The sequence below is a fragment of the Ranitomeya variabilis genome, chromosome 6 (assembly GCF_051348905.1).
Source record: "Ranitomeya variabilis isolate aRanVar5 chromosome 6, aRanVar5.hap1, whole genome shotgun sequence".
Classification (NCBI taxonomy): domain Eukaryota; kingdom Metazoa; phylum Chordata; class Amphibia; order Anura; family Dendrobatidae; genus Ranitomeya; species Ranitomeya variabilis.
In genome coordinates, this window is record NC_135237.1 from 157,770,534 (window position 1) to 157,784,024 (window position 13,491).

At 47.0% G+C, this 13,491-nt stretch overlaps 1 protein-coding gene across 2 annotated transcripts in view; it reads right to left on the minus strand.

Annotated features, from left to right (window-relative positions):
• VOPP1 (VOPP1 WW domain binding protein) overlaps positions 1 to 13,491 on the minus strand; it is a 197,517-nt gene that overhangs the window by 14,674 nt on the left and 169,352 nt on the right. For both annotated transcript variants that reach the window (XM_077269154.1, XM_077269153.1), the window contains exons 3-4: positions 9,757 to 9,834; positions 1,671 to 1,807 (exon numbers count right to left, since the gene is read on the minus strand). In XM_077269154.1, the coding sequence (XP_077125269.1) occupies positions 1,671 to 1,807; positions 9,757 to 9,834 (215 nt within the window). The remainder of the gene's footprint in view (positions 1 to 1,670; positions 1,808 to 9,756; positions 9,835 to 13,491) is intronic.

Below are 13,491 nucleotides of genomic sequence, written 5' to 3' on the forward strand. Positions count from 1 at the left end.
TTTACAAAATGTAATATATAATATAAAGTAATTTAATATAATATTTTAATTGTATTACCATTAGCTTTATTTCTGAGTTATTTTAGTCCTGCACTGCACCACTTGACCTATACTTTTAATCTCTGGATCATTTCTAGTTAGAAACTTGATGCAACTCTTATAAGAAATCATAGAGAAGCTGAATTCTGTTTCACAGTGAAAAGGATGTGACGCTCCCAGTGGGATACTCGGTACCGGGTCCGGTCGCAAAGGGGGGATGTCACGGTGGCTGCCACCCAGTCCGTGGTCCTGGGCCTCAACTTTAAAGGGGGTTAAATGTTCAAGGTTTGTCGTGACGCCACCTGTGGAGTTCGGTCAGTTGTGGGACCGACACTGCATTAAAGGGGTGCCCTGGGGGATGTTGCGGCAGCCCAGATGTTACACTTCCCACAGGTGAAGCGGGGTCCCTGGGGTCCTATGGTGTGTGGTGTAGATGGTGTAGCCAGTGAATAAATGGAGGAGACAAGTGATAAGTCTTTACCTGGTGCACTTGTGGATGACAGGCCACAGTCCAGGGTACCAGCAACAGGTTGGTTTAGGAGTCCTGGCAGTCCAGAGACAAGCGGGGTCCCTTGGGTAGGTCAGATGGGGGCCTTCCACTCTGCGCTACTGTCTCTGAGGTCCCTGCTGCCACTAAGTGCCTCAAACAAGGTCCTTATTCGTTCTCCTGTCCTGGGACAGGTACCTGTATGGCAGGCAGCTTGAGCCGTGCCTACTGGGGTCCTTCACGGTTACTCCAAACTCTAAGGAGTTGCTGTGCCACAGGTAAATTTGGGCGAAGTCCATGTAATTCAATGCCCTCCGGTTCTGCTCTGTGTATTATAATCCACATAAGCCTGGGGCTCCCAGTTCCCGGATTCTCTGCGCACTGACTCCCTGGGGCCTACTCGTGGCCTCCTGGAGTCCTGTATTTCCACTGTGCTGTCTGTCCCCGCACACAGACTGTCTGCACTAACTGAACTAGCTCCTCCTCCAAGCCAGGATCTTTATCCGGGAAAGCTGCCCTAAAACAGGGTCTTGAGGTCCCCCCCCTGGCCTGGATTTGGAAGGTGTTGTGTGTGTGATAACCTACCAAAGGGAATCCCACTTGACTCCAGACATAGCACTACCCTCTCCGAGAGGAAGGCAGCACTACTGTGGTACCCGAGCTCCTGGGGTGCCACAGATGTGTAATTCATAGTGTTCAGTGAATGACCATAAGGGAGCTGATAACTCAGGGGTAATAAAGCCACTGGTAAAATTAGTGCCAATACTATTTACCTTCCATACATTACACATGGACCATATAACAAAATTCTTTCTGGGATTGTTTCTTCAATTACTAGCACTGGCCAGAATGTAACAAGAGTGTAGTGAGCACCATATCCTGCACCCTGGTACATCTACTGATGTATACCAGATTGAACCCTACATTCACTCTTTTGTAGTTGAAAAAGTGGCAGCAAACGTTAGTTAACTTGTTGAACACCTTGAAGGATTTGTTCCTTTTATATGAAAAGCCCAAAGATTTTGTAGGATCGAAAAAACCTTATGAATTATTACTTCGGAAAACCAGTATATATAGTGATACATATGCACGTGTATGATTTTCCTACAATGACTTTTAAAAATATGTAAAATGATGTCCAGACCTGGTGGAGGCCCAGGTGTTTGCCTTGTGTAAGATACATTAAATGTTGGTTCTTCAACAAGCAATGGTGGATACATTCGCCTCCTAATGAAGAATCCTGCTCCGCAACAAAACAAAACTCCCATCATCAGTAGAAACCTAGAGAACGAGAGCAGAATATGTTATTGTGTAATAGAAGCATGACCTTAGGAAAATCTTCATCTGTTATACTGCTGTTACTACTTATAAGGGTACGTGTCCACCTTCAGGATGGCCGGCGGTTTGGACGGAGTGGCAAACCTGCTCCGCCCTAAGCTCCGCCCCCTTCTGTGACGCGATGATGCCGGATGTGTTCATTGCACACATCCGGAATCATCGCACCCCACACATAGGGCCCTGTGTTTTACCTTGCGGCGGCGCAGCGGCGCCGCAAGGTAAACAGACATGCTGCGATCTTAAAAGACGCGCCGCATGTCCGGAATCGCAGGGCCGCCGGGTGCGTGTTACCATGCATAGTGGAGACGGGATTTGATAAAATCCCCTCCACTATGCTGTAACATCTGGACGCTGCGTGTTTGACGCTGCGTGTTTGACGCTGCGGCTCTGCGCAGCGTCAAACACGCAGCGTTTCCTGAACGTTGAAACATACCCTTACAGTCAATTGCAGATATACAGCTCATCCCATGGTCTTTCATTAAATTGAAGCCATATTCAGATGCCTGTAAAGTAATGCTTTGAGTAAGGGTCACAATCAAAGACAATGTCACCATATAGACCTGGACTAAGAACAGATATTAGGTACTGGGTTTGGGCTTAAAGGGTTTTTCCACTTTTTCAACTATATAGACCCCAATGCTCTAAAATACTTATATTACCAAATAAAGCAGGTATTCACCCTTCCCAAGTTTAGTGCTGGTTCCTCACCACTGCTCAGTTCTCAGTGTATTGGCTGCAGTGGTGACATCACATCAACAGTGTGCATCATCTCTGTAGCCAATCACGGAGCTCAGCAGCTTGTCGGACACCTCACTATGGTGAGCTCAGTGATTGGCTACAACGGTGATACGTATTATTAATGTGATGTAACCACTGCAGATACTCTGGAAGACTTCGAGTATCTGTGCAGTACATGTGTCACCTGAAGACACCAAATTCATCAATGTATTATAATGTGAATAATGTCTTGCGTCGTTTGTAAATATTGTGTCATGTGAAGTGACTTGTATTATATTGTGATGTTTGCCTGTGTAATGTATAGTGTGTGGTAATGTAAGATAAGTAATGTAATGCATAGTGTAAGGAATGTTGAAAGTTAATGTTTGATACTAGCCTACAGGGAGCGGGGCTAGTGTTAGGGTGTAACGGGGTCTACCGTGCTGGGGTACCTCTTTCAGTACCACCCCGTGGTTCAGGAGGTCCATTCTGCTTTGGCTGGAGTCTGAATGAAGGACGCTGGCTGGAATTCCTTGGTTACATGGGTGCATATAAAAGATCACTGCTTCTCCACGTATTTCCAGTGTGACAACACTTTACTCACAGGACACAGAATATATATCACACAGATACAGAGGGCAGGCCAATTGAAAAGCGGCAGGCCAGACATACATTACAATAGCCGCAGGTGGCCGGAGCCTGCCGATATTTACTGTGGGAATTACAAAGGTGGGGGATGTCAGAAGGGGGATATCTTGTCCCCTCTGCCCAGGGCGCAGCCTGTGGGCTGATGCATCTCACATGGAACCTATTATACATACATATAACTGCACAACATATTCTGAGTGCTGGGGGGTTCCGTAACACGGCTCCCCTTTTCAGCGACGCGATTGCCATACACAGTCTGATCCTTAACGGATTGGTTTGGGGATGACCGAAGTTTATGGGGTTGGTACAAGTTCCGTTTGTCGACTTAGTCTATCGGCGTTACCGTTTTGTTTGCCGGGTCTGTAGTGGATGGTGAAGTCCAGAGGTTGTAGGGCTAAACTCCACCGCAGTAATCTGGCGTTATCTCCGGAGACCCGATTAAGCCAGACTAGGGGATTATGGTCCATTAGGAGGGAAAACTGTCGTCCATACAAATATGGTTGCAACTTTTTGAGTGCCCATACTACCGCCAGGCACTCCTTCTCGATGGCCGCATAGCTTACTTCACGGGGCAGTAGTTTCCGACTCAGGTAAGCTACCGGGTGTTCTTGGCCGTCCGGCCCAACTTGGCTCAGTACTGCCCCCAATCCAAACATAGAAGCGTCCATGTGAACAAGGAAATGTTTAGTTGGATCGGGTGCGGCCAATACAGGGGTATTGGTGAGGGCATCCTTTAGCTGGCGGAAGGCTTCCTCACACTCTGGGGTCCAGGTTACCTGGCGGGGTTGGTTCTTACAGGTCAGATCAGTGAGGGGCTTGGCTACGCTGCTGTAATTGGGAACGAATTTCCTGTAATACCCCGGTGTCCCTAGAAACGCCATGACCTGGGTTTTAGTGCGTGGGGTGGGCCATTTAGCTATGGCCTCAATCTTGGCTGGTTCTGGTCGCTGTTTCCCACTTCCCATCCAATGCCCTAAATACTGAACCTCTGCTTTGCCCACGTAACACTTGTTTGGGTTCAGGGTGATTCCGGCCTTGTGGATCCTGTCCAACACTGTCTCTAGGTGATTTAGATGCTCTTCCCATGTCGCGCTGTAGATGGCGATGTCATCCAGGTAGGCACAAGCATAGTTCTGGAGACCATCCAGAAGCCGGTCAGCCAGCCTCTGGAAGGTCGCCGGGGCATTCTTCATCCCGAATGGCATAACTCGAAACTGGAATAAGCCGAACAGGGTGACAAATGTCGACTTGGGAATAGCGTCAGGACTAAGGGGAATCTGCCTGTAGCCTTTGCATAGATCGATGGTGGTCAAATACTTTGCTCCTGCCAGCCGGTCTAACAACTCATCCACGAGCGGCATGGGATACGCATCCGTCACCGTTTTCTCATTGAGCTTGCGATAGTCTACACAAAACCGTGTAGTCCCATCCTTCTTGGGCACTAACACTACGGGGGATGCCCAGGGACTATCTGACTCTTCAATGACCCCTAAACGCAACATCTCTTGTATCTCTTGTCGCATCCCTTCTCGTACAGACTCAGGGACGCGGAAGGGGGGTTATCGCAGGGGGGTCTGATCCTGGGTCTCAACCTTGTGTTGTGCCAGGTGAGTGTACCCTGGTCTCCCCAAAAACATCCTCTGTCGCTGCCTCAACAACGTCTCCGCCTGCTGTCTCTCCCGGGGACCTAGGTCTTCACCCAAGTGTACCTGGTCCCATGTTTTGGACTGAGTCCTTTCCCCTAAGACATCAGGCAAGGGAAGTCCAGCTAAATCCTTTGCTTCAGGTGCACAGATGGCCACTACCTCTTCAGGGCGCTCCCGGTAGGGCTTCAGCATATTCACGTGGAACATGTGGATAACCCTGGGGTCATCACAATTGGCGACATTATAGGTGGTGTCGGCTATTTTCCCCACTACCTGGTAGGGCCCCTGCCATGCAGCTTGGAACTTGTTCTGCCTAGTGGGCTCTAACATCAGGACCTTCTGTCCTATTTGCAAGGTGCGTTCTCTGGCCCTCCAATCGTACCATACGCACTGGCGCCGCTGGGCCACCTGCATGTTCCCACATACAGCCTGGGTCAGCTCCTGTAGGCGGTCCCGGAATTCCAGCACATAGGGTACAATAGGTACCCCTTCTATGATGCCCTCCCCTTCCCAGTGTTCTAGCACTAAGTCTAGGGGTCCCCTTACCCGCCTCCCGTATACCAGTTCGAACGGGGAAAACCACATGGATTCTTGGGGCACCTCCCGATAGGCAAACAGGAGGTGTGGCAAGAATTTCTCCCAGTCCCTGTAGGTCCTGGTAAAAGTCCCAATGAGTTGTTTTAACGTCCCGTTAAAGCATTCACACAACCCATTGGTTTGCGGGTGGTACGGGGCGCTTCTAATGGACTTTACGCCGCACAGCTTCCACAGTTGGTTGGTCACCTCTGCTGTAAACTGGGTACCCTGGTCCGAGATAATCTCCCGGGGAAATCTAACCAGTGAGAAAACCTGGAGCAGGGCAGCCGCCACCATCTCTGCCAGTATGTTAGGTAACGCAACCACCTCTGGATACCGTGTGGCATAATCCACCACTGTCAATATATACCTTTTCCCTGATGGACTGGGTTTGGCTAACGGCCCTATCAGATCGACCGCTACTTTGCTAAAGGGTTCCTCCACAATGGGGAGGGGGTGTAATTTGGCCTTGCATCGATCTCCCCTCTTGCCAATGCGCTGGCAACTGTCACAGGTCTGGCAGTACTGAGGAACATCATAGGTTACCCCCGGCCAAAAGAAGTTTTGGGTCAGACGATGCCTGGTGCGACTGACGCCGAAGTGCCCGGCCAAGGGTATGTCATGAGAGATTCGCAGTAACTCCTGCCTATACTTCTTGGGAACTACCAGCTGTCGTTTTATAGTGGGGCTCATCCCTGTGTGGTGCTGCTCCATGATTCGGTAGAGGAGTCCCTGCTTCCATACAAACTGTTCCCCTTCCAGTACCCCTCTCCCCTCCTGTGCCTTCCCACGATATCCCTCCAATGAAGGATCCTCAAGTAACTTCCTCTTAAATTCAGCGGGGTGGCCAAAGAAATGTGTCTGGCTATGGGAATACGTGTAGGGCTGGGAGGTCTTACCTGGGCCTCCTCTGAGTGTGATTCCGCCTCCGCAGCTTGAGCTTGTCTCCGGGTGGTCACAGGATATGTCTCAGCCAGAGGGGCAACCGACAAGGCAGACAACATGGGCCCCAAGTCATTTCCCAGCAATACGTCTGCAGGCAAATCCTCCATCAAGCCGACCTCAAAAAGGCCATCTCCGACTCCCCAGTTGAGGTGAATCCTGGCAGTGGGCAGTCGATGTATGGCTCCCCCTGCTACACGGACTGCCACTGTCCAGTCCGTCTTCTCTTGGTCCCGGACAAGATGAGGCTTCACAAGGGTCAAAGTTGCCCCGGAATCTCTTAGTCCCTGCATACGTTTCCCATTAACCCACACGACCTGTCAATGCTGTTGTCGATTGTCTGCCCGGGCTGCCTGCACGGGGTCTACTTCATGCAGCACTTCCTCCATCTCTTCCACCCCCTGGTTAGTTGTAGCCTCCAATGCCAGGTCAGCTTCGCCTTGGTAGCAGTGTACAGCGGCCCGGCTGAAGGTAGCTGTTCCCGCCTTTGGCCAGTGGGTATGCTGAGTCCGGTTGGGACATTGTCTTTGCAGGTGGCCCAGCTGATGGCAGGTGTGGCATCGCGCCCCAGGGTGACTGTGATAGGCCGGCTTTTTAGCTGGTCCCCCTACAATCTTCTGTGGTTTGGGGCCCTCCAGGTCTATGGGTGGACCCCTAGTGACTATCTTTGATCCGGACAACTGAGGCCTCCTGGCATCATGATGTTCATCGGCCAGACGAGCGGCCTCCTCAAGCGTCTCAGGGGTTAGTCCATTAAAGAATCGTTCTAACAAGAAGAGCTGGAGGACGTCCTCCTTAGTGGTTGCTTGGCTCCCCTGTACCCACTGTAGCAGTGACCGCCGTAATTTACAGGCCCATTCAGCGTGGGTACCGGTTACGCGTTTTATAAGTCCGCGGAACTTTTGGCGGTATGCCTCTGGTGTCAGCGCATACCGGGCCAAGATCACTTTTTTGATCCGCTCATAGTCCATACAGTCCTCATCAGGTACCGTGCGATAGGCACCAGCTGCCCGGCCTGTCAGCTTGCTGGCGAGAATCTGAACCCGTTCCTCCGGCTTCACTTGATGAAGGGCACACTGCCGCTCAAAGTCCTGCAGAAAGCCATCAATGTCTTCCTCTGCCTCCCCCAACTGTCAGAAGGCATTATACTGGATCTTTTTGTGGCTTACTGTTGAAGTTACCTGGTCGGAGGCCAGAGCTCCCCCTGCTCGCTGACTCTCCTCTCTCCGCTCTGTCATCTCCATCTTGGCCAGCTCCACTTTGGTCGGCTCTGCCATCTCCATCTTGGCTAGCTCTATCCTGGTCCGCTCGGCCATCTTTTCCTTCAGATCAGTACGCACATCAGCCATCACCTCTCGTATGATCTCTACTGCAGGGTTTGGGCCATAGAACGCCAGTCGGATCTTTACCTCCCTCTGGAATTCAGTCTCCTCCACGTTCACATTGGGGAGCGCTGCACTGTCGTGTTCCATGATGGCTGCTATCAAATCCGCTTTTCTTTTGTTGCTGGCGATTAACCCTTGGGCTTCCATCAGATCTTTTAATGTAGTCCTCTTTAACTTCTGGTAGTTGTTTTCCATTCATACCTTTCCTCCTGTAGATGGGGTATCATATCCCGCTGTCTGCCACCAGTGTAACGGGGTCTACCGTGCTGGGGTACCTCTTTCAGTACCACCCATGGTTCAGGAGGTCCACTCTGCTTTGGCTGGAGTCTGAATGAAGGACGCTGGCTGGAATTCCTTGGTTACATGGGCGCATATAAAAGATCACTGCTTCTCCACGTATTTCCGGTGTGACAACACTTTACTCACAGGACACAGAATATTTATCACACAGATACAGAGGGCAGGCCAATTGAAAAGCGGCAGGCCAGACATACATTACAATAGCCGCAGGTGGCCGGAGCCTGCCGATATTTACTGTGGGAATTACAAAGGTGGGGGATGTCAGAAGGGGGATATCTTGTCCCCTCTGCCCAGGGCACAGCCTGTGGGCTGATGCATCTCACATGGAACCTATTATACATACATATAACTGCACAACATATTCTGAGTGCTGTGGGTTCCGTAACATAGGGAGAACAACTAGTTCCTGCTAGGGAGACAGATTGGGTCTGGAGTGCAGAATGAGTAGTGTCGCTTACAAGTGTGAGCTAAAATGAGTGGAGACCAAAAAAGATTGATAGCGAAATCCTGAGGATAAGTGATAGAAAGACAGTGGTCTTCCGGAGATAGGTCCTATGAGAGGATGCCTAGTAGTGATGAGCGAATATACTTGTTACTCGAGATTTTCCGAGCACGCTCAGGTGACCTACGAGTATTTTTTAGTGCTCGGAGATTTAGTTTTCATCACCACAGCTGAATGATTTACATCTGTTAGCCAGCATAAGTACATGTGGGGGTTGCCTGGTTGCTAGGGAATCCCCACATGTAATCAAGCTGGCTAAGAGATATAAATCATTCAGCTGAGGTAAGGAAAACTAAATCTCTGAGCACTAAAAAATACTCGGAGGTCACCCGAGCGTGCTTGGGAAATCTAAAGTAACGAGTATATTTGCTCATCACTAATGCCTAGCCACAGGAACTTGAGCTTGTAGCACTGAGAGGTAATAGGCCTAAACAGGACTGAGAGACTGAGACTAGTGAATGAGTTCCAGGGCGCCAGTACTGGAAGAAATAAGATCCGGAGCCACTGAACAAGTAAAGGTGACTTGTTAATCATTACTGTAGCGTTAAAGCTGGGTTGTGGTGAAGTAGGGAGAAACAGTTAGCATAGAGGTCCCTGGAGTATACTACTAAGGAAACCGTATGGAAAATGCTTCATATTGCAAAGGAAATGTCCATAAGACTTTGTACCCGCTCTCCCTTGTATATAACAATTTCCAAATTGCTGTTTAGTAAAGAGTTTATTGTTGAATGGTGGTCTCCCTCATTGAACTGTAATACATCTGGTCCTGGCAAACCAGAATCATTGGTTACATGTGGCCTGTATCCTGTATGGGCATAATACCCTCACAGCACAAGTCTACACACCCAGCCAGGACCTCTACTTTAATGTAACGTGCCTGGGCACCCGAGATGAGTGCCTCACCTTACACATGAACAATCAATTGGACATGATATTCAATGGGCACTGAAAAATGCTTCATTAATCTGTGTTGTACAATTGAGCACTTTCTGCCTTGTGTTCTTTGAATCCCAAGAAAAGAGCACCCTACAATTAAAAATGACCTTAGCAGAAAACACCTTTAACATCTGCATATAGATGTTAGCATAATGTTATCATAATGTGCCTATGAGCCTATGATCACTGTGATGAAATGCCTTTAATGCTGGTTCAAGGCACTTAAATAAGGTAACCTACCAAAAATACCATAGCCGTTGGATGGAGAGTGCCCGTACACAACATCTTGATCCACAGCAGTCTTCATATGCTCTGCATCTACAAAAAAGCAGTATATTGTATTTTCAACAATAAACACATAGTGATCATTTTAGTTAACAAAAGCAAGACAAAGTGTTCTAGAAAGATCACAAACTGAAAAGAAAAGAGTATTGGGAGGATTGTCACCTCTGGTCAAGACCGGGGGGGGGGGGAAGAAGTAGCATCACACTGTAGTGCTGAGATACACAAACCATAGAAAGTCTTCTTACAAAGGTGATCACTGACATGCTGTCGACAAGGCATAACTGTACTGTAGGTGTTGCAGAAGTAGCAGTCACACCTGGACCCTGGTGCCTATAGCTGATTCAAAGCCCTTGACACCGATATCATAAGTGGCACAAGAATCCCTGTTACAAATTTTGCAATGAATTACAGGAGCTTTACTTTGGTTTCAAGCTGGCCATACATTAGCATTTTGATGTAGTAGTCTACCTCAATAGATGCGAGTATTACATACATCTACTGTATATACAGACCAATATTCCTGTACTCAGTTGTTTACTTAATATTTTCAGGTATATTGTATATGAACGTATCTATTCTCAACTTAGTGCAATAAGGTTAAGTGGTTATTTTTGTTAGGAATACCTTCGGTGGACACAATCGTCCTCCTCCAGTTTCCAGACTCCTGCACCAGTCTGTGTACGCTGGAGGCAGAGCTAGCGGTCACTTGGGTGGTGCGACTACACATGGCGGTGCCTCGTGTGTGGAAGTGGTGAATGATGAGGAAACACAGGACGCCATGCTTCCCATTGGTTTTGCGGCCCGGGAGACATGGGACAATGTGTCACCCAGTTGCCAGGCAATGCCTGGTGTTAACCATTAGTGGGAATGTGTGCACCCTGCCATGCAGGTGAGGGAAGTGGCTACCTGGACATGACTGGGAGGAAGGCATCATCACCTAATTCCTTAGATTTGGGCTGGCTATTTAAGCCCTGCTTCTAGTTCAGTTCATTTGTGTAGGTGTATAGTGAGTGCTTGCTGGTTGGGCTGTGGTTGCTTCTCAGTATTTGCTAATTGTCGTTATTGGTTCTTCTTTATGAGCTATTCTCCTGGGGTTTCCCTTTGGTTTTCATTGGGGTTTTTTTGCTAGCTTTGAATTTACTCTGTAAAGCCCCCCTCACCTTCAGCAGCAGGTGGAGAATATCCTGTCCCCTAAGGACTTGCCTAGCAGTGGTGGCTTGCGCAAAGTGCATCTGTGACCACGCTTTTGCTCGTCCAATGCGAGTCACTACAGAGTAGCTATTCCAGCACATAACAATTTTAGGCTGTTATTTTTGGGGGACTTTTCTTTACAATTGGCTAATAATTTAATATCTTGGACAATTCCATTATGCAATATAGTAATCATCATCATCATCATCATCACATTCCTAACTAGTCAATTCATACAAGAATCATACCCCATAAATGACATGCTAAAATGACTACCCAAATACTTAATTGCCTCCTGACTTGCATACATATACTGTAGGGTAAACTGGTCATCACGATTTCACAACAATAAAATAATAGAGATGTAATTCTTATCATCACAACCTCCTCCAAAAAAATCCTGAAGCAAATCTGATTCATTTGAGCAATTTATTTCTTATGACTCATGATAAACAGGATGTCCTAAGACTCCTGATATTATAGCAAAGCTGAAATTCTGGGAAGAACTTGACTGAAAGGACAAAGCTCTACAGAGCTTATAAACTCATTATGGCCAAACAGTTTGCTCATGGGCAGCTGAAAAATGTATAAACAAGATTAATCATATAACAAATCAAAGGCAATGTTAAACTACAATATAATACCTTCAATAAAAATATACATCATTTAAACTTCGTCTTAAAATCTAAATTAGTAGTAAGGCTCATAAGAAATGTCATGTGCAACCAATACCAAAAAATAAACAAAACTAAAAAAAATGGAAAAATATACAGTATAGAGGTCACCAAAGATTTCAGCTATTGTGCAGCCAAAATCTAGACAAAATCTCTTTTTTGTTGTGTTAAAATGGGGTTTGTTAAATATATTTTATAATTCCACGAATGAAAGAAGTCGCCTTATTGAGAAATAAATAAAAACATATCCTGTATTAAAATTTAGCCCAAATAGAGACTGGAAAGTAATTGCACAGTTGTACATAGAATGCATGAAATTTATGCTATCTGTTAATTTGCAGGATTTATCCTGGTGAGCCTCATCAACTCTGGTTACCATCCTGAGTAGCCTAGTGTGTTTTATCATATTCATAACACACTCCCAGTGCACATAGTGGATGAAAGTCTCTTTGTGCGTGGGGGGCACTTACAAGGCCCTCAACACTGTTGTTCATTTGTTAACCTTGTGGTTTTTTAATTGTTTTTAACTTGTTTGTGGCTTGTCTAACTTTAATTGTCTTAATAAAATTAATATTGTTATTTGTTATATTGTTTGTGGTGATCCTTACCTTTACACGCTACTTTCTTCTCTTTGGTCACAGGAAATTTATGATAGGCATGTGCAAAAATGGTATAAAATATCATAGGCAAGAGATAAAAATATCAAAGGCAAGGCTTACGTATTGCAACAAATACTGTCACATGCCAGGGAGCACATGGCACTCGACTTGCATTTTAATCCACCCCCAGATGAAACATGTTGTGCAAAACGTGTTGGATGCTGTGTGCTCCCTGGTGTGTGGCACTATTTGCTACAATATGTGAGCCATTACTCTTGCCTTATTCTCACCTTTCTCTCTGCCATTTTTTGACTTATGTGTAGTGACGGGCAAACCAGTAGATGTGTGGGTTCGGCCGAACATCCAAAAAAAGTTTGATTTGGGTACCAAAATGGTACCCGGACCCCAATCAAAAGAATTGGAGGCCCCAACATCTGTTGTTTGCCATGCTGTCATCTACATGACAGCACAACAAACACGAGCTCTGATCAGCGGTAATATCATTTCTGCCGGTTAGAGAGCTGTGATTTCCATGCTGTCAGATGACAGCATGAGCCAGCAGCTGTGACCAGCAGTAAAAAGATTACCGCCAGTCACAGGCATTGGCTGATGAGAAAGTACTACTCTCATCAGCTTACGCCTGCTATTTTTGAGAACAGTGAGAGAAGGCGTCGCTGATGGAAGTATTTAACAGCCGACGCCTGTGCTATAAATAAATACATTTTAAAAAAATAATGTGGGGTCTCTTCTTTATTTTGATTACCAGAGCAGGCAAAACTGACAGCTGCTGGCTGCATCCCTCAGCTGTCAACTTTATCATGGCTGGTCATCAAGAATAGAGGGTTTTTTAAATTATTTAAATAAATTGTAAAAAATGGTATAGGGTCTCCTCCATTTTTGACAACCATCCAAGCGAAATCAAACTGCTGGGGTCATGTATTCTCAGACTGGTAAAGGGTCATGCAGCCTGCCCAGAAAATCTATCCATCTATTTGATGCACCAATTCTGGAGCTATGCCAGACTCTTCTCACTTACCCTTGTGCTGTGGCAAGTGTGCCAAGATGTGCCAAATCTGGCGCTTAGACTCGATTTTCCCACTTGCCCTAGTGTGGTGGTAAGTGGGATAATAGTTGCAGGGTTGATGTCAGCTTTGTATTGGAGGCTGACATTAGGTACAGGAGTTAGTAATGGAGAGCTGTCTATAAGGCACCACCACCACTAAACC